At 29.5% G+C, this 19,621-nt stretch overlaps 5 protein-coding genes across 8 annotated transcripts; 2 read left to right on the plus strand and 3 right to left on the minus strand.

Annotated features, from left to right (window-relative positions):
• The first annotated feature begins 6,613 nt into the window (after window positions 1-6,613).
• On the plus strand, window positions 6,614-9,456 carry LOC134838318 (aminoacylase-1-like). Its single transcript, XM_063853826.1, has 6 exons — window positions 6,614-6,814; window positions 6,873-7,045; window positions 7,116-7,434; window positions 8,657-8,845; window positions 8,908-9,133; window positions 9,186-9,456. The coding sequence occupies exons 1-6, from the start codon at window positions 6,727-6,729 to the stop codon at window positions 9,391-9,393; spliced, it is 1,203 nt and encodes a 400-aa protein (XP_063709896.1). The 5' UTR covers window positions 6,614-6,726; the 3' UTR covers window positions 9,394-9,456.
• Window positions 9,400-11,687, minus strand: LOC134838327 (basic helix-loop-helix transcription factor amos). 4 transcript variants are annotated; one of them, XM_063853846.1, is made up of 4 exons: window positions 11,506-11,687; window positions 10,078-10,365; window positions 9,939-9,956; window positions 9,400-9,840 (listed from the first exon to the last, which is right to left on the minus strand). In XM_063853846.1, the coding sequence occupies exons 1-4, from the start codon at window positions 11,559-11,561 to the stop codon at window positions 9,492-9,494; spliced, it is 711 nt and encodes a 236-aa protein (XP_063709916.1). In that variant the 5' UTR covers window positions 11,562-11,687; the 3' UTR covers window positions 9,400-9,491. The 4 variants fall into 4 exon arrangements, with proteins under 4 accessions (XP_063709916.1, XP_063709908.1, XP_063709931.1 ...); XM_063853838.1 differs by having other exon boundaries at window positions 9,400-9,843; XM_063853861.1 differs by lacking the exon at window positions 9,939-9,956.
• A 272-nt stretch (window positions 11,688-11,959) lies between these two features.
• On the minus strand, window positions 11,960-14,310 carry LOC134836801 (augmin complex subunit dgt6). The gene is made up of 3 exons (XM_063852028.1): window positions 14,124-14,310; window positions 13,928-14,061; window positions 11,960-13,871 (listed from the first exon to the last, which is right to left on the minus strand). The coding sequence occupies exons 1-3, from the start codon at window positions 14,244-14,246 to the stop codon at window positions 12,107-12,109; spliced, it is 2,022 nt and encodes a 673-aa protein (XP_063708098.1). The 5' UTR covers window positions 14,247-14,310; the 3' UTR covers window positions 11,960-12,106.
• A 1,939-nt stretch (window positions 14,311-16,249) lies between these two features.
• Window positions 16,250-17,211, plus strand: LOC134827110 (probable 18S rRNA (guanine-N(7))-methyltransferase). The gene has a single exon (XM_063839663.1). It carries the CDS (start codon window positions 16,333-16,335, stop codon window positions 17,164-17,166), a length of 834 nt encoding a protein of 277 aa, XP_063695733.1. The 5' UTR covers window positions 16,250-16,332; the 3' UTR covers window positions 17,167-17,211.
• Window positions 17,212-17,218: 7 nt separating this feature from the next.
• Window positions 17,219-18,271, minus strand: LOC134837616 (microspherule protein 1-like). The gene has a single exon (XM_063852999.1). It carries the CDS (start codon window positions 18,269-18,271, stop codon window positions 17,219-17,221), a length of 1,053 nt encoding a protein of 350 aa, XP_063709069.1.
• Window positions 18,272-19,621: the final 1,350 nt, after the last annotated feature.

The raw sequence follows: 19,621 nt of genomic DNA on the forward strand, positions 1-19,621 counted from the left end.
TTTCGATGGGAATTTCGGACGAAACTGGGTTTGACGACGAGAGACACGTGGATAGCTTAAAAAAATCGAAAATGATCAAAAAATATTTTTCTTTAATTAATTTCCGCCATTTTTTATTTATTTTTAATTATTTAATTTAAAAGAAATTAAAATTTGGCTTGAAATTTTATCCCAAAACTCATTCTTGTGAACAATTTTGTTTGCTAGAGTCTCGTTTTAATTAAATTATTTTTTTATTATTTAAAAATTAAAAATCAAAAGTTCCATATAACAAAAAACGAAAAAAAAAATTCTTCCAGATAAAATTTGAATAAAAAAAAATCGAATAAAGACGCCTTAAAATATCGCTTGAGGTAGATGAGTGCCTTTGTCTAATTAAAAAAAAATAAAAAGAAAAAAATTTTAACTCACCTTTCTCCGTTCCATTCTACCTAAAAAAAATACATTTTCCGTCCTTATTTTTCGCATAAGTGATCATTTTCGATTTTTTTCAGTAATCCACTCACAAAAAATGACTGAAAAGATGAAAAATTGTTAATTTCTGTAAATATTAATTAAATTACAGTTAATTTAGCTTTAAGTTCCGTACGTGTGAAAGAATGCATGAAAACGGTTGCAATGATGAATGATATTTAAATTTAAAAAAATAATTCGCCTCTGTAAATAATTCGCTAGTACTTTATTAAAATTTCTTCGAGGAATCCTATTTCTTTATTAATTTCGATTTTTTTTTAATTTAAAAAAAAAAAATAAAAAGAAAATTAATAAAGAAATTGAGGGATTTTCCTCCAGACTGCGTGAAACTCGCGTTTGCATGAAAAATATCTGTGCTGAAAAAAGAAAAGACTTTTTTAGGACATACAATACATATTTATAAATAAATATATATTATAATGTTATACATACAAAAAAAAATTTAGACTAAAAAAAACTTGTAAATAATTTGCTTTTATTTTATAAGTCAAAGTCCCGTACATACATCCTAGTAGGTACTATGTGAATAAATCTAAACTGACAAAAAAAAAACAAGTAAAGAAGCGAAATCGCATGAAAAACTAGAGAAATTTAATTAAGAGTTGAATGAATAAGTAGGAAAAAAATTGAACGTTATTCTATCTCGCGACTGCGTTGTGCTTTTTACAAATAAAGACAACCGCAAAATGTTATAAAGAACAAAAATAAATGAAATTGTGACAAAAAATCACAAAATAAATCAAGAAAAATGACGAAAGAGCCAAAAAAAAAAAATAAATTGGACTAAAAATTGTTAAAAACTAATTTTATAGAAATTAGATAAAAAAAAAAATCAGAAAAATTTCAGATCAACCGATCAAGAACATCAGAAAAAATGATTGAAAGAAAAAATATACAAGAATTCATCGGAAATGATCTTCCAGAAAAAGAAAATTAAGTAGGAAAAAAAATGAGTAAAGATTAGGTAGGAGAAAAAAAATATATAAAAAAATGCTTCAACCGAAGAATAAAGAAAAAAAAATGAAACAAGAGAAAGAAACATCAGAAACGAAAGAAAATGAGAACAAACAAAAAATAGTTATTTAGAAAAAAAAACAAATGACAAGAAATGCAGTAAAAAAACAATAAATACATTTAATTACACGAGAAAAAAAATTATATAAAGAGATTCTAATTTTATTTTCAATTTTACTCTAATTTTTTAAAATTATTTTTCATCTAAACTCCTAAGAAAAATACCTCAAAAAAATTTTTTTTGTTAATTGTTAGTATTTAAATTTCTGGTTAAAATTAAAAATTATCTTTTAATTCCAGAAAAAAAACAATCAAAAAACCCTCAAGCAATATCTCGATATCCAAATATTTTTCACTATAATTTATCACAAAAAAAAAATTCGTTCAGGGATTTTATCAATTCCGGTCCTTCGAGTACTTCAAAAAAATATTTCCAAAAAAGTCACCTGTCCCTTTGTTTCCTAATTTTATTATATTATATTGTTATCATATTACCAAAATGCGTAATTTGAGTCTATTATATTTTAATTTCTTTTGTGTTATTTAAAGTAATCTACAGAAAAACAAAACAAAACAAATGACAGAATACCATCATCTTTTTGTTTTTTATTTTATTATTTGTTTGATTAATTATTATTATGTATGAATAAATTATGTAATAATGATAATGACAAAAAAAATATATAAAACAGAAGGAAAAATGCGTCAAAATGAACGATAAATAAATAAATTATATCTGCATATAGATTGAAAGAAAAAAAATATTTAAAAAAATAAAAAAAAAATTATTATAAAAAGGCCAAAATTTAGTGGTTTTCATTGAAGGAGGATGCGAAAATTCAAAGAGGTAAATTTTTATGATAAATTATTTTTTTTTTACAGGACATTGAGTTTGAAGGAAATTCATGGAAATCAAAAGGAAAACAATCATTACCATTAATAGGAGTTGGCTCAACTCATAAGCTTTTTGCAAAAGGCTTTTTTTCACACCATTTCTTACAAGTTCTCGTGTTATATTAAATGAATGTAATGTAATGAGTGTAAAACAACGTGTAATTTTTAATGTTTTGTTGACAATTTATAAAATAAGGAATGGCTTGCTGCCGCAGTACCTGAATGAATTTTTCACGACTGTAAACGAAGCGCAACCTTATTCCCTTCGAAATAAAAACGATTTGCGACCTCGAACTTTACGAAATGCAGCAACGCAAATTCTCTAATATACAAAGGAGCATTACTCTTTAATGAAATGGCAAGAAAAGTTAAAACAGATACTGAAATGAGTGAATTTAAGAAAGAGCTAGAAAAACCCTCAAAATTGGGCTCCTGTGAAAAATATTAGTTGCATCCGGGCAATTTTTTCGCATATAAGTACGTTTTTCTTATAGTACCGTAGGACAAAATTTCTCCCCATTAAGAAAATTTTTATCTTCACTGGTTTCATAGATATGAAGGTTTATTGAAACAAATTTCAATTTTCATATAAAAATCGCCATTTTTGACAATTTTTTTACAAAACACTAAATACATATGTACTAAAATCTCAGAAGTTCGTTTTTAAATTTTCAATTTAGGATTTTTCGATTACTTCAAGCCTAACTAAAATAAAAACCTCAAAAAATTTCATGCTACTTAAATATTTTCCTTCGAAGTAGGAAGTGTTTATGAAAATATGACAACAAACTCATTCGATCGATATTTAACTTGTCAAAACCAGATAAAATGTCTGGCTTTTATAGTCATCTGCAGAAATCATTTTAACAATGGGGTGAAAGTACTTGCCTCCCATTTTACTCTCCATCGTTTACAAAATTTATTTATTCAGGGAAAAATTAAAGTTCATCCATCTAAAGAGAAAATTTGTTCAAAAATCTTACCAAATAATCTATTTTTCATCATTAGCGAAAAATTATCCGGAAATGTTCTCACACATAAAAACCACAAAATTGCATAACGAATCAATTGAAGATGACAGCATTAACCGCATTTGTTTGAATAAAAGATTTGACGCAATAAAATGATGTTCCACAAAAACATATTTTTCCTCTTGTCATGTTTTGATACTTGAATAACTTTTTTTCGGAGAGATTTGTTGCAAAATAATAATAATAAATAAATAAATTGTTTCCGAATGTCTCATCTCCTTGAACAATGTACACACGACACGCCACGCGACCTCTTCAACACATCGTTCCTTGTTTGCGATTGTGGGTTGCGGGTTAATTGTGTCGCTGGTCCATTCACAAATGCGAACTTATAATAAAATAAATAGATGTGATTATTTTATTGTTCGTCACAAAAAAAAAAGAGAAAAGGGTGAGAAATTCTTCCGAGCATCGACAGACCAACGACATGCGGATCAAAAAGGGGGCGGTTTCAGATGCAGCGGAAATAAGTAGTGTGGAAAATTACATCTTGATTAATTGGCCGTATATACACGTGCTCGCTATGGAAGGTCCTGTGTGCATGTGCAATGTTATTAGATTTAAATGCAATATTATTATTTATGCGGTAATTGTAGGGTAATGTGTTTGTACGCAGGACATATTGTTGTATGAATGTGAAAAAATAACAAACATGATTTTTATTATGGGATTATTTGTAAGCTAATTGTCCTTTGGTTATTTTTTTATGCGGAAACAGGATCAGATAATGAATACTGATGATCTCTCGGTTGATGTGATCTCTTTTTAATTTGACGTAATTAACTTGTGAGTGACTCTCTGATTGACTTTTTGATAAAAATGATAAAGAATGAGAGAAATGTTGACAATTGTGTGAAAAATCTCTTCGCTGATATTTTAAAATTGAATGATTTAAATTTTTCTAAAAAAAAATTAATTAATTAATTAAAAAAATTTAAAATATTTTTTTTAAATATATTTTTATCTTAAATTTTCATTCTTTTAATTAAAAAAAATTTATTGAAATTAAAAAAAAATATTAAGGCGCAGAAATTATTTTTGCAATAATTATTAATTGAAAATGAATTATTTAACTGAAATTATTTTCATAAAAAAATAATTATTCAATTAAAAAATCAAAAAAAAATATTTATGAATCATAAAAATTATTTTTTTTAATTTTAGTCAACTTATTGTAAATTATTATTTATTTAAAATAATTATCCCAAGAAAAAATTTTTTCCCGGGAAAATAATTTAAAAGAAAAAAATTCAGATAAAAAATTTCACCAACTTCTTTCCCATTGACCTAATTTACATGCCACATTATTGCAACAATTATCACACCGCATTCAATGAATCATAATAAAAAATAATATTTACAATTCACATGCTCTCACAACAATGATCTACCCTCAATTATCACCGCAACGCCAACAAAGAGATAACACATATTTCACCAGTCACGCATCATCATCAGTCACTGCAAACAAGATCAATTGAGAACGATGATAAAAATTGTTTATTTATCTAACAGGATTTATTGGCGATCCGATTCAAATTTATCCCTCTTGAAAAAAAAAACCAAAACATATTTCCCATGTAGTGAAAACATGTTGAAATCCTCGAGCATGAAGCACCCTTTCATCAACATAGAAAAATTAATTCTATGTCATTCACTTTTTTTCCGCATTTAATATACAATTGTAAATGTTTGAAGTGCATTCAGGGGAAAGTTGAAAATGAGGGATTTTCGGTGTCTGTCTGTGAGTGATAGAACATTTACGAAAGTTACTGAATTTTGATATATAAAGTGATATTTAATTTAATTTATTTTTAGCAATTTTTAATTTCTTTTTGCTTTTTATTATTGTCTGTTAAAAATTGCTGACTTTTTAGTGAGACTAAACCTGGTTGAAAAGTAATTTTGAATCTTGATTTAAAGACTACATCCCCTAGATTGTAAAAATACTTTTCTTTTTTTGGAGTTAAAAAAATAAAAGAATAAATCATAAAAAAATAAATCTTGATTCAACGCATTTGTGAGTAAATCTGATATCATGTTTTTAGATGATTTTTTCATTGCTATATTTTGGCTTAAATGAGTGCGTTATGTCTGTAAGAATTTTTTGTAAAGTACCTTAAGAACAGCAAAAAATAATCTGTTAATAAATACAATAAATATGAAGACTTGGTATCTTGAGCTGCATTTTGTAAATACAAAAAGGAGTTGGGTATTTAACACCTTTCAAGGTGCCACTTCTATATTACTTTTTTGTTAGTCTTCAATAATGCGCTCTTTTTTTTCTTTAACATTACATGCCTGGGCTCCATATGGCCTTCACGTTTTCCATAAAGTTTCAATTTAGTTTCAGTTTAACTTATTGACGCATCTGCTTCAACGATATTTTCTACTATAACTTGCTGTTTCTCTTGTTCTGAAAGTAAGAACTTCTTCAGTCCGTTCAATCCCGATCTTTTAAAAATTTCATTTCTAAAAATTTTTAATATAATTTTTGGCGCGAAAATCGCTTTCAACTCTCAAAAATACCTAAAATATGTTTTAAAAAACTTCTTATTGTTAAAAAATCATTATTATAAAATTAAAAAAAAATAAAATAAGCTTACCAAAAAATACGCTCTCATCCTTTCATTTTCATCACCGATGACTTTTTCTCCTTCATATTAATTTTTTTTAAACTAACATATTATTTCTTATGTTTTATTCTATTTATATCGTTTCCAATCATCATGATCATAAAATGCCAATTCTCTCCCGTGTACCATCTATCGCCTTCGGCTAAAACAGTGCCAAACAAATAATTTAAGACACGTGCGTGATCATACGCAAAAAGCGTTCACGTGTCTCTTCGTTGGTCCTTTGTACACGTCATCGGCGATTCGGAAATATTTCCATTTAACTTTAAACAGAATTGCACACTGGAAAATAATTATTATATTGCCGTGACATTTGAAAAGATAATAAATAGAATTTCTTCTTGCTGCATGTGACATTGCTAATTTGAAGGCAAACTGCGTGTAATTTATTTGTGTCTCTCCTTTTTTGGTGCATCTTTTTAAAAAGTTGGTCCCGTTACATTCGTCATAAAAATTTTGAGAAAAAATACCGGTTTGTTTGAATTTTTGCAAAAAAAAAAATAAAGAGATAAGAAAGTTCGCTCTTAAAAAAATACTCACTTGTTAGTTATCTTTCGACGTCGCTCCGTTGAAGACGTTCTTCTGTCTAAAAATAGTTTTGTTGACATTTCTCACTTAATTTTTTTCTTTAGTTTTTTCAATTGAAAGGTGAAAGTAATTGATAAAAGGTCAAAAAAATGACAACTGACTATGAAAATAATGAAGAAATCAAAATATTTCGCGAATATTTGAGAATTCCTTCGGTTCATCCCAACATCGATTATGGTAAAAAGTAAAATTTTTCTATATAAAATTTTTTTTTCAGTCTAATTTTTCTCTGCAGAGCCATGTTTGAAGTTTATCAAAGCACAAGCTGACTCACTAGACTTATCTTACAACGTTTATCGTGTCGTAAATCCCAAGAAGCCAGTTGTTATTTTGACATGGAAAGGTTCCGATTCCAAATTGCCGGCAATTTTGCTCAATTCTCACATGGATGTTGTGCCTGTGTTTGAAGTAAAAAATCTCTTTTTCTCTCAATTTCTCTTGAAATTTTTGAATTTTCTGTAATTTTTGTGTACGTTAGGAATATTGGACTCATCCGCCATTCGCTGCGGAAATGGATAAAGATGGAAAAATCTTCGCCAGGGGATCGCAAGACATGAAATGTTGTGGAACGCAGTATCTGGGAGCGATAAGGGCTTTGAAGAAGGCTGGATTTGTTCCGAAACGAACAATTCATGTCTCGTTCGTGCCTGAAGAGGAAATCGGAGGCGTTGAAGGAATGCAAGAATTTGTTTTGACAGATGAATTTAAAGCACTGAATGTCGGATTTGCATTAGATGAGGCGATTGCTTCGGAAGATGAGGTTTTTCATCTTTTTTATGCTGAAAGGAGTATTTGGCGTAAGTATTTTTGTTTTAAATTTTATTTTTTCAATTAAATTATTTTTTTTTTAAATATTTTTTCTTGTTTTAATTTTTAAATAAAATTATTATTTAGTTTTCTAAAAAATAAATTAAAAATTTATTAGGTATTATTTTAAAAAAATTTTAAATTTATTTAATTTTTTTTTTTTTTTGAATTTAAATTTTTTTATTTTATTTTTCAATGACTTTTTTTTAATTTAAAAAGTTTTTTATTATTTTTTTTAAAAAATATTTTTTAATTAAAATTTTCTTAAAAAATAAAGACTGAAATGTGTTACCTTCTTAAAATTTTTCTTCTGAAAATATTTTCCTTGTTTTAATTTTTAAACAATTTTTTAAATTATCTAAAAATATTATTTAAATTAAAAATTTATTAAAATTTAAAATAATTAAGGCCGCTCCAAATGAAAATCATAAATAAAGTCCAATGCCCATTTTAAAAGCCAAAATTTATTAAAATTTTTCAAAAATTGATCGTTTTTTGAATTTTTTTAAACATTTTCAAAAATTTTATAAAAAATTTTTTTTTGTTTTTAAAATCATATTTTTATTTGAATTTTCTTCTCTAATTTTTTTTTCATAAAATTTGAATTTTTTTGAATTTTTTTTAAAATTTTTCTTTTTAAAATTCAAAATTTTTTTAATTTAAAATTTCAAAAAAGATTATTTAATGTTGATTGCTTTGCTAAAATTTTGTCAAAAAAATTTCAAAGAAATTTTTGATTTTCAAAAAAATTAATTTTTAAATTTTTTTTTTTTAATTATCTAAAAAGTATTATTTAAATTAAAAATTTATTATTATTTAAAAAATTTTAAATTTATTTATTTATTTATTTTTTTTGAATTTAATTTTTTTTATTTTTCAATGACTTTTTTTTTAATTTAAAAAGTTTTTTATAATTTTTTTTTAATATTTTTTAATTAAAATTTTCTTAAAAAATAAATACTGAAATGTATTACTTTCTCAAAATTTTTCTTCTAAAAATATTTCTCCTTGTTTTCATTTTTAAATAAAATGTTTTTGTAGAACAAAATCAAAAATATTTATAAAAAAATAGTAAAAAGGTGTTAAAAATCATAAAAATTGACATTTTTGATCAACAAAATTTTAAAATTTATGAAAATTATTTGCCTCGATATTTTTTTTTTTAATTAAAAAATGAAAAAATTACCTTTTAATTCAAAATTTTTCTGTTAGATGTTCAATTCCGCATCAACGGCACTCCCGGACATGGCTTAGTATTGCTTCCGGAAACTGCTGGAGAAAAGGCTACTCGATTAATGTCCAAAATTATGGCTTTTCGTGAGACACAAGTCAAAAAAATGAAGGAAGAAAACCTTTTGATCGGTCAAGTAACAACAGTGAACTTGACAAAAATGTCTGGAGGTGACGTTTTTACAGTTTTTAACTAAAAAAAAATCTATTTTTGACAAAAATTTTATTCAAAGGCGTCCAAACTAACGTCGTTCCCCCACAATTGACGGTAACTTTTGACATGCGCTTGGCTTTAGATGTCGACCATGCTCAATTCGAGGCTCAGCTGAAGCAATGGTGCGAGGAATCTGGCGGCGGAATCGAAATTTTCTTCGAAATCAAGAATCCGTATGTACCGCCGACGAAAATGGAGGACTCTGATCCTTACTGGAAGACCTTCAAAGGGACTTTGGATGAACTGTGAGTGCTTTAAATCTTTAAAAATTCGAATTTAATTGAAAATTTCTTTTAGTGGCTTAAAAATTCGTCCTTCCATTTTACCTGGAGCGACTGATAATCGATTTTTGCGTCGAGTTGGCATCACCGCATTCGGATTCATGCCAATTAACAACCATCCGTTACTCTTGCATGACCACGATGAGTTCTTAAAAGCCGAAACTTACCTCAAAGGCATCGAATATTACACAAAAATCATCGAAAATCTCTCGTCGTTGGCATGAAAAAAATTTAATTTTAATTTTAAAACATTTATTTTCGAATAAATAATATTTTTTGCAACGGAAGACTAGAAAAAAAACAATAAAATTGCACCAAATTTTTACATGTGATGCGGATGCGGTCCACAATGCATCGCCATTCCCGGTTCAGCGCCCAGCGCCAGGCTCGTAAGCATCGTTCGTCGTCCCGGATTGACGCCCAAATTCTCCCAGTTGATCCACGAAAGACGTGCGGTCAAGTCGGAAGTGTTCCAATTCGCGCGTTCAGCTTTAATTTCGCCCCGCAAACATTTTTCGACGTACGTTAAGGGATCGTAGTCCGATTCCAAGACTTCTCGTAACAACGCAATGTAAGCAATTGCGAGTCGTAACGTGTCGATTTTACTGAGGCGCTTCTCGTAGGGGAATGTGGGGACATGGGTGCGTAACTCGTCGAAGGCTGTGTTGATACTGCTGCGAAAAAAAATTGAAGAAAATTATTTTCTGAACGGAATTTTTGATCCACAAAAATTTATTTGCTTCTCAAAAGTTGGAGGAAAATAACTTACCCTAACATCGAGGCGGCGCTAAAAAGAAAAATTTTTAATTAAATTTTACGAAAAAAAAATTAAAAAATTGAGAAGCAAATATTTTTAATGGAATTTTAGGAAAATTTATAAAAACTGGAAAATTTTTGGGAAAACTCACCCATTCGGCGCTGATCGAACCATGCGTTTCCTTTCGCGGACATTTGACTGCATTTTAGTTTGTAATTTATAATTTCCATAATGCGACGTGTTCATGGAGGATGACGAGCCAGCCGATTGATTCACAGTCTCCAAGTGGTCCGAATGTTGCAAATATTGGAGTTGACGGAGGTTGGAAGCGTTCAAACGAAGATTATTCGGGTTAGCTTGATTATTCACAGACAATTGGTGAGATGCGTAAACGCAAGAAGGTAAGTCGCTCATTAAGTCATCGTCGAAGTTGTGGAAACTGAAAAGAAAATTGAAATATTTTCATTTTTTTTTAAAGAATTTCAGAAAAAATTGCTAGAAAATCGCAAATCATTATCTAAAAAAAAAAAATTTTTTTATCATCGAATGTTAAAAAAAAAATTTTTATGATTTTATGATAAAATTTATGGTTTTATTTTGAAAAAACTACTCTAGATAATTATTTTAAATAATTTTATTAATAATTTATTAATTTTTAAATGAAGTTTAATCCAAATCATCGAAATTAGTATCAACTCGTCGAATTTTTAAAGATTTAAGAAACGAAAAATTATTGACTTAAAAATCGTTTTTTTGTGAATATTACAAAATTAACTTTAATTTTTTTTATTTTCAAAGCTTTGAAATAATAGAAATATTTAAATTTTCTTTAATTTTTCGTAATTTTTTTCTTATTGATTATTTCAGTCTTTTTATCAAAAATTTAGTAAAATAGTTTTATTTAAAACGAAGAAAAAATAATTTTACATGAGATCCATATTTTTTTAAAATAATTTTATTTAGAAACGAAACTTGATATAAATTTTAGAAAATTTCTTATAATTTTTTATAAAATTTAAACGGAAACTTGAATTTTTTTTTATTCTTATTCTTAATTTATTTTTTAAAATTCTTATTTTCTAAAATTTTTTTTTTGATATGATATTATTTTAAAATTTTTGAAAATTTTCGTTTCAAAAACTTTCTCTTGAAAAAGTCCATATTTTAAAAATTTTAATATTTTTTTTCTTTAAAAATTATTTTTTTCGTTGTTAATTAATTCAATAAAATTTTTGTTTAACTTTAAATGTTTTTTTTGAACATTTTTTTAATTTTTTTAAATTTTTATTTATTTTATTTAATTTTATTTTTTTATTAAAATATTTTTTTAATCAATAAAATTATATTTATTTTTGATTAGTTATTTAAAAAGTTTAAATTCATTTTCAAGTTTGTTTTTTCACTTGTTTTTTCAGTTTTTTTTTCATTATTATTTTATGACTTTTATTTTATTATTTATTTTCTATTATTTTATTTTATTATTTTATTCATTTATTTATTAATTTAACTTTTTATTCACTTTCAACATTTTTTTTATAGAATTCTAAAAATAAAATTATTTTTTTTATCCTTTACACACCTTAATGGCGGCGATGATGACGAGTCAGGTATTTGACTTCTGCAAATTTTATCCATTTTTCTTTAAAATTTATTTTATTTTAATTCAATTTTTCTTCTTTTCAAAAATTCAGGAATAATAATTTTTTATCATTTAAAATTTAAAAAACTATTATTTTTGTATTAAATTTTTTCACTTTATTTAATAAATTTTTTTTAAATAATTCAGAAATAAATTTTCACCTCAACCGGATGAAGATGAAAATTAAATTAAACGAAATTCTCTTGGGAAAACTTACATTTATACAAAAATCGAAGCCACTCCTACCAAAATGGAATCCTTCCGTACAGCTAATGTCCTTTCCTGTAGATTTACATACTAAACAAATACAGGACTTTTTAACCAATCACACGCTAGAATGAAGAAAAATCTCTTTTACAGGGATATTCAACACAATTTTTGATTAAATATTTTTTTTATTCTACAAAATTAATTAAAAAAAAACAAGGATTAGGCAGTAAGGTTGGTTAGTAAATCACAATTATTATTTTTTTTTTGTTTTTGGGGATAATTTAACGAAATTAATACAAAAAATGATTAAATAATTTTTTCTTGTATCTTTTTAGAAAGAATCATCAACGAGCATCGCATCACTCGTATCAAACAAATTCTCCTTCTCTTCCATTAAATTCATTTTATTGAATTTGCTGAGGGCTTCAGCGGTCGTTGGCGAGTCTTCGGTCGGATCATCGTCCGTTATCAAGGATCTTTTCGTAATTTCCAGCAAACTCGAGTTCGAACTGAGCATCGGACGTCCCGCTGTCGGATTTATTCTGCTGGATGGCGATGCGGATTTCGAAATTTGTAAATTTATCGACTTTCGCACGGTTGGAGAGCCCAACGTTTGATCATTTAATTGGATTTTTGGACTCAGCAACGTATTAATTGACATTCTTTTCGGTTGTGGCGTGAGTAAATTCGTCGAATTATTCACCGTTGCAGTATTTTTCGGGATTTGTGTCTCATGCAAAGGCGAAAGAGGCGTTTCTGCCACAATTGATCGTCTTGCAGTGACGCTCCGACGACTGTTTGACTTTGTGCCCGCACTCGGAGGTGTCGGATTTTTCATCGTTTGATCCAAAACGGTCGATGACAGGACATTTGCTGACGCTGGCATCACCATCGAGTAAGATTCCAAGCGGGAAATGTTATGCGATGGCGGTTTCGAGGCAAATAACGACGCCGAGTTTATCTGGAATTGACGTTTTTTGGGTCTGCCGGTTGGTTGTTTCATCATAGCAGCAGGCGGAGGTGCCAAAATTGACCTTTCCAGCTTTGGCGAGAAGAAAAGTTCTCGTTGGGACATTTGAAGAGTGGTTCGTTGTTGCGAGATATTCATGCGAGTGACGTCACGACCTATTCCGAGACGCCCGAAAGGCATATGGAGCATACTGAGGTCCTCGGATTCTTTCGTGTTGATGGCGATCGGGGGAGTTCCGAAGAATCCGTGAGCTAATTGCGGGTCGCGGATCGTTTGTTGCATCGAAATTTCGGTTTTTTGCAAAAATTGGGCCTCATCGTCGGATAATTTCTTCAAAAAAGCCTTCAATTCGCTGGAAACACTCATGGTTTTGCCAAAAAGTTCGTTAATGACGAGCGCATCTGACTTCATGTCGCTAAAATCTCTCAAAGGATACTGAACCATCATCGTAATGACATGCTCGATCGAATTTTTTATCAATTTTATCACTTCTGGCATGTTTGTATAACCAAAAGTATTGATTTCATCCTCTTCCGCATCAACATAACCGATTTTGTCTTTGACAATTTTGATTGCTTCTTTAACATTTTCCGAATTATACCTGGATTGACCGAATTCTTGTGGTTGCAAGAGACTTTTGCCATATTTACAGATTTTAGCGAACGTGGCGATCGTTTTTCGCATGTCTCCTTGCTCCTGTTGGATTTTTTTGAAGTCTTGTGAGTTCATTAAAGCCCAATTTTCGAAAAATTCCATTCTCTCATCACTTGAATTGATGTTCGGGACATTGGCAAACACTTTTCCGATAGCCATGTCGATCATTTCCGTCTTTTTTTGTATGGCACTGATGTCTTCTGCCACAATTTTCTTCAATTCCACGCCGAGTGACGTCACAAAATCATTTTTCTCCAAAAGTTCCTTGCACATGTACTCGCCAACGGACTTTTTTGGCTCAGCCATCGGTTTTTTGCGGGCAATTACTTCGTTTACGACCAAAACAATCACTTTTAACAGGAATTTCATGAATTTAATACCGCCTGGGATGACGACGTGCATCGCTTTTATCTTATCCATCTTTAGTTTTCCGATTGTGATGAGGTGGTTGATATATTCAACGGTAGCTGACCTGAAAAAAATATATTTTAAAAATAAAAACATGAAAATTTGAGCCGAGGGGCTTACCGAAAGTGATTTTCATCGGCTTTGCATTTAATGGGCCAATAAAACCTTTTTTTGAACTCTTTTTCATCAAGTACGGTAAATAAATAGTGAGAAACGTGAATGAAGGCCTTTGTGTTGGATTTTACAAACATTTTCTGGAAGTAAAAAAGGATTTTTTGAGTAAAAACATTAAAAATTTTAATGAATGAATTCTTACTTCCTGAAAAATTGCCTTAAATTCATCTGTGGGAGGGTAATTTTTGAGTAAAGAGTCCAAAGCAGCAGTTATGCACTCATCTAGTTTCAGTTCGATGTCAGCTTTTAAGGTTGCGTTCGACATTTTTGGCTATTTTTAATGATTTTTAAGGGAAAATGTTAATTTAGAGAATGCCGCTTTTGTCGTCGTTTTGTGATTTTGAATTTTTAGAGACGAATGAAAGTGATAAATGTCAATTTTGGTACCGTTTTTCATCGAAAAAATCATGTGTTGTGTGAAAAATTAATGTTTCGCAAATTGAAAAATTTTACGAGACACATGCGATTTCTTTTAAAGAGCTCCAATATTAAATAGAGGATCTTAAAGTCAGTTTAGATCTTTGAATTAGACAATTTTCATAAAAAAAATTGAAGGACTGAAAGGATGAATCGCACATACAAATTTACATCGATACGCCTAAGTCACGAATTACCTTATTTCTTAATAATTTCTCGTTGCCAAATTTATAATCAAAATGAAATTCAGGTCTGATTATATTAAAAGACATCGTCGAACATTTCTTCACATTAAGTGCCATTCCGTTGTCTTTGCACCTACGACTAAGTCTTTCAATGTCTTGTTGTATTTTAATTGGATCTTCCATATCATTTATTTTCTTAAAAAGTTTCAAATCGTCTGGAAAAAGCAAGCATTCATAGTTCTTCTTTTGAAAATTTGGTAAATCATTATTAAATAACAAGAAGAGAATTGGATCAAAAATTTTGCCATCGTTTCTTCGAATTATAAAGATTGAACTCTATTTGACAAGTATGACCTTAACCATTTCAAAAAGGCAGCCCGAATGCCGTATTTATTTAATTTATATATCAAGAGCTCATAATCTACCTAATCGAAAGCCTTACTGATAAATCACATTTTTGTATGATAAGTGCGGTATATCTTTTTAGCCCTTCAATTATTTCATTAATTTTTCAACTACTTTTTTAAAAACTCAAAACTATGTACAATTTTTTTTTTATTTCGAGTGCGAGAAATCTTTTTAAATTACACAAAAAAAAAGTCTTTATTTTTCAAATTTCTCAAAGTTTTTTCTAATAAAAACACAAAATTTTTATTTTTATTTCGCGACTAGTTTCGAACGTTGTTCATCGTCAGGCGAAGGAAGACTGAAGAAATTTATCTCTTCAACTGTTATCACAGCAGTTTGTATTGCACTATGTATTGAAAAATTTCAAACTATGAATTTTCATTGAATCTTTTCTGTGTTTCTTTCACACATTTGAAACATTAAATTTTCTTTAAATTTTTTATGCTTAAATTACTCTTTTTGAAACTCCATAATTTTGACAAATTTAAAACTATGAATTTGTCTACTCCTTTGTGATAATTAGTCTAAAAAAATTACATTTTTTTTTAAATAGAAAGTTTAAATTTATTAGTAATGTAGATAATTCTTATGGAAAAAAATAAGACGTTCTATTAACGAAAATATGTTTTAAAATTCGTTCTATTAACATTTTTACGTAATATTTTTGAATATTTGACGAAATTTCGCAATTTTTCAATATTTTAAACAAAATTTTTTAGAATGAAATATTTTTAATTAATTAATTTTTTGATTTTATGAAAAATAATTTAAAATTTGTCTAAAAAATAACTTAAAAAATCCAAAAATTGATGGGAATATATTGTTCTATTAATTATTAGCAATTTTTGAATTTGTAACGGATTTTTTTCCATAAGAATTATCTTTGTATGTTTTGACAAAAAAAACAATTATTCGATTGTTGCTCAAAAACCAAAAAATAAAGAAAAAATATTTCAATAGTTTTTTTTTCATTTCAAATACTTTTCATCAAAATTCTTCAAGTTCTTTCACTTGAAATTCTTTACATCAAATTAAAATATATTTTTTTCGTTCTGGACAATATAAATAATTAATTATTTTTGAGTTTAATTTTGAAACTTTAGATAATTTCTCAGAATTATTTTGAAAATATTTCAACACTATCGAATTTCGTGAAATTTTAAATTTATCGCTCATAATTTTGATTGCGAAACTGCAACTTTTCACAATATCTTTGAATTAGCAAATTTATCACTTTCATTCGTCTCAATTTCACTTGTAAACATAAACAAATCCACATGCGTTTCTTTCATCGCATAGAAAAAAAATCATTGAACCTCGATTTTAAATAAATTTCTCAACATGGCACGTCGTCCCGAACATACAGCTCCGCCGGAGATCTTCTACAACGAAGAAGAAGCCCGCAAATATACCGGAAATTCTCGCATCATCGAAATCCAGGTGCAAATGTGTGAACGAGCGATCGAGTTACTCGCCCTACCTGACGACCAAACAAAATTTATTCTCGATATTGGTTGCGGATCCGGTCTCTCAGGCAGCGTTTTGGAGGATCAGGACCACATTTGGGTCGGAATCGATATTTCCAAGTCGATGTTGGATGTTGCGGTCGAACGTGAAGTCGAAGGCGACTTAATTCTCGGCGACATGGGTCAAGGACTGCCCTTCAAAGCGGGTTCCTTTGATGGCGCCGTCAGCATTTCGGCTCTTCAGTGGTTGTGTAATGCCGACAAGGCGAGTCACATCCCCGCCAAACGTTTGACGCAATTTTTCACGACTCTTTATGCGTGTTTGTCGCGTGGCGCGAGAGCCGTCTTCCAATTTTACCCGGAAAATAATCAGCAATTGGAGCTGATTCAAAAACACGCGATGAAAGCGGGATTTTATGGAGGTGTCGTGATAGATTTTCCGAATTCGACACGAGCGAAAAAGTATTTTTTGGTTCTGATGACGGGCGGCGTGGCGCAATTACCGAAAGCGCTGGGCGACGAGGACGAAGAAAAGAATCAAGTCGCTTATTCGAAGGCAAAACGTGAATTTGTTCGAGGGGCACGTGGCAAAGGAGTGAAAAAAGGCAAGGACTGGATCATGCAGAAGAAGGAAAAACGAAGGAAACTCGGCGCCGATGTTCGCGAAGACTCCAAATACACGGGACGCAAGCGAAGTGGGCGATTTTAGGCACTTATCTCTTTAATTTAATTACTTTGAAATACATTTCTTAATCAAAAATTCAATTTTCTTTCAAGTTTACGAAGGAATCGACGACCACGTGGTTTACGAGGAACAAAAAGTACAATCCACAAATTTCTAACAAGGAATTGTGACGTATTTGGCCCTTTCGATGTGGCAAAATTGGGATTCCATTAACAAAAATTGCCCGTTTTCCTTCGTTCAAGATCCAAAATTTTCCGTTTTCAGTCAATTTGAGGGTTCCTTGACGACGCGAGACTTTGTGAGTGAGTCCTTCCGACGAAAAATCCATGTCAACATAATTTTCTTCGGTATTTCGGCCGAAAGTAATCTTTGGATGCTTCATGTGGTACTTTACGATGCGTCCCCGAAGCATAGCGAACGTTTGTGAGTCCATTTCTGGGAACAAGTAAGGAAAACCATTTATTGCTGTGACACTTGTTACCATCCATTGCTCTAAATCGGCCTCTAATTCACGAATTTTGATGATTTTTCGACGATTTTTAAGGTTTTCCTCTTTAATTTGCTCTTCTGAAGGAATTTTCATGGATTTTTCATCACAATCTTCCTCCATTTCTGAAAAATCTTGAAATTCACTGTTTAATGGAGTGACGATTTGCTCTGGGAGTAATCCATATTCCCGTAAAAGCTCGTGATGTTTGAACAAATCTTCAGCTTTTCGTGCTCGATGGAAGGTCCCAGCGTTTTCTCGCAACAAAATCTCAAAATCTTCGATGTCGGGACATGGAAAAGTAACCTTCTTAATGCAATTTTCCTCATTTTCGGAGAATAAAGTCGTTCTTTCGGCATATTCGATTGTTTCGGTATGCAAACGGCGCATTGCATCGATTGCCAGACCCGAAAGAGGCTTATTGTACATCAAAAGAGCCCAGCGTTCCTTGATTTCTTCTAAAGAAAAGTGACAGGAAAATTTGATGCCGGCATGGATTGTAGCAAGATCGTTCACGGCGAGGACATTTTCGATCAAGAGATAGTCGTCGATGGGTTTCCAACGTCCTAAAGTGCGGGATTTGATCGACTTTTTGCTTAATTTGATCTTGTTTTTGTACGAACTGGAAGAAGATTTCGGCATTTTTGTGTTTTTTTAAGTTGACAAGTTTGCTTAAAACTGATAAAAATTGAAAAGTGATGAAATCCGCCAATGATAAGGCTGATACAATTTTGAAAGACTTTTTGGGTTTCTTGATTTTTTGAATAAATTTCGGGAAGAACTGAATTTAAAAACTTAAACGAAAAATCAAATAATTTTTGCTATTAAAGAAAGTCAAAATTTTCGATAAAATTATAGAATAGTTTTTTCCATTTTTTTTTTAGAAAAGTTTTATAAGGCGATCTAATAGATCAAAGCAATCATAAAAAAAATTGAAAATTTTCTTCTTTTCAAAACTATTTTAGATTTCATTAAATTTTTCACAAAATTGTAAGAAGGTTAAATTAAGGTTTTATAAAAATTATGTAAATATGTCATTTTTCTGGTTTTATTGAACAATTCTGAAGGATGCACATAAAAGATGATGGCAGGATCGAGAAAAACTTCTTTGAATTCTTTAACAGAATTGCATAACATGTTTCTTGAACTCTTTCCCAATATGTACATGCATATAAAAATCGGATTAACTAAACTTATTTCGCTCAGACCCTCAGAGTGCATACTCCTGACAGCAAAGGTTTACATAATGTCTGCGTCTGCAAAATTCGTGAAAATGTGACACTGATATTTAATAAAATGTTTCGATTGGCTTACAATTTTGCAAAACTGAAAACCAAGCGGACTATGAATTCGGGATGAATTCCATAATTATTGGAATAAAAAAATTCATAGATACAGAGAAACATTTTCTACCATCTGTGGTAGTAAGTGATGCCGCGAAGGCGCTATAAAGTCTTTGAAATGCTGATAATGATATCAATGGATTTCGCCGAGAATTTAAGTCTGCGATGTCAAGACAGGATACAAGCATATTATTTTTTGACTCCACAGGCCCAAATCTTCGCCAGCATAAAAGCCCTTGCTAATGAGTATAAAGTCATTTGCTCTTTAAGGTATATAAGAATATGCTCCTCAACCGACTTTGTGTCACTGGAATGACAAAAAAAGAAGAAATAGTTTATCAAATTTAATACTCAGTCCTTTAAAGGTTTGCACGATTTGTTACTCAACAAATTCAGATAATATATCCTTAAAAAAATAATTTTTAGCTATCCTTTAGTTTTTTTTAACAATATACAAAAAACGAACTATAAGGCATCTTTTAAATTGAAAGTAAGATAAAAAAAATTAAATCACGTGGTCAAAATTCAAATTTTTATTTTTCAAATTTTAATTCAATTTTTCCACACTTCAGATTTAACTTTTTTTGTAGAAATATTTTTATTTTTAATTTTCGAAATTTTTGATAAAAAAGTTAAGAGATTCAATGAA

The sequence above is a fragment of the Culicoides brevitarsis genome, chromosome 1, assembly GCF_036172545.1.
Source record: "Culicoides brevitarsis isolate CSIRO-B50_1 chromosome 1, AGI_CSIRO_Cbre_v1, whole genome shotgun sequence".
Taxonomy (NCBI): domain Eukaryota; kingdom Metazoa; phylum Arthropoda; class Insecta; order Diptera; family Ceratopogonidae; genus Culicoides; species Culicoides brevitarsis.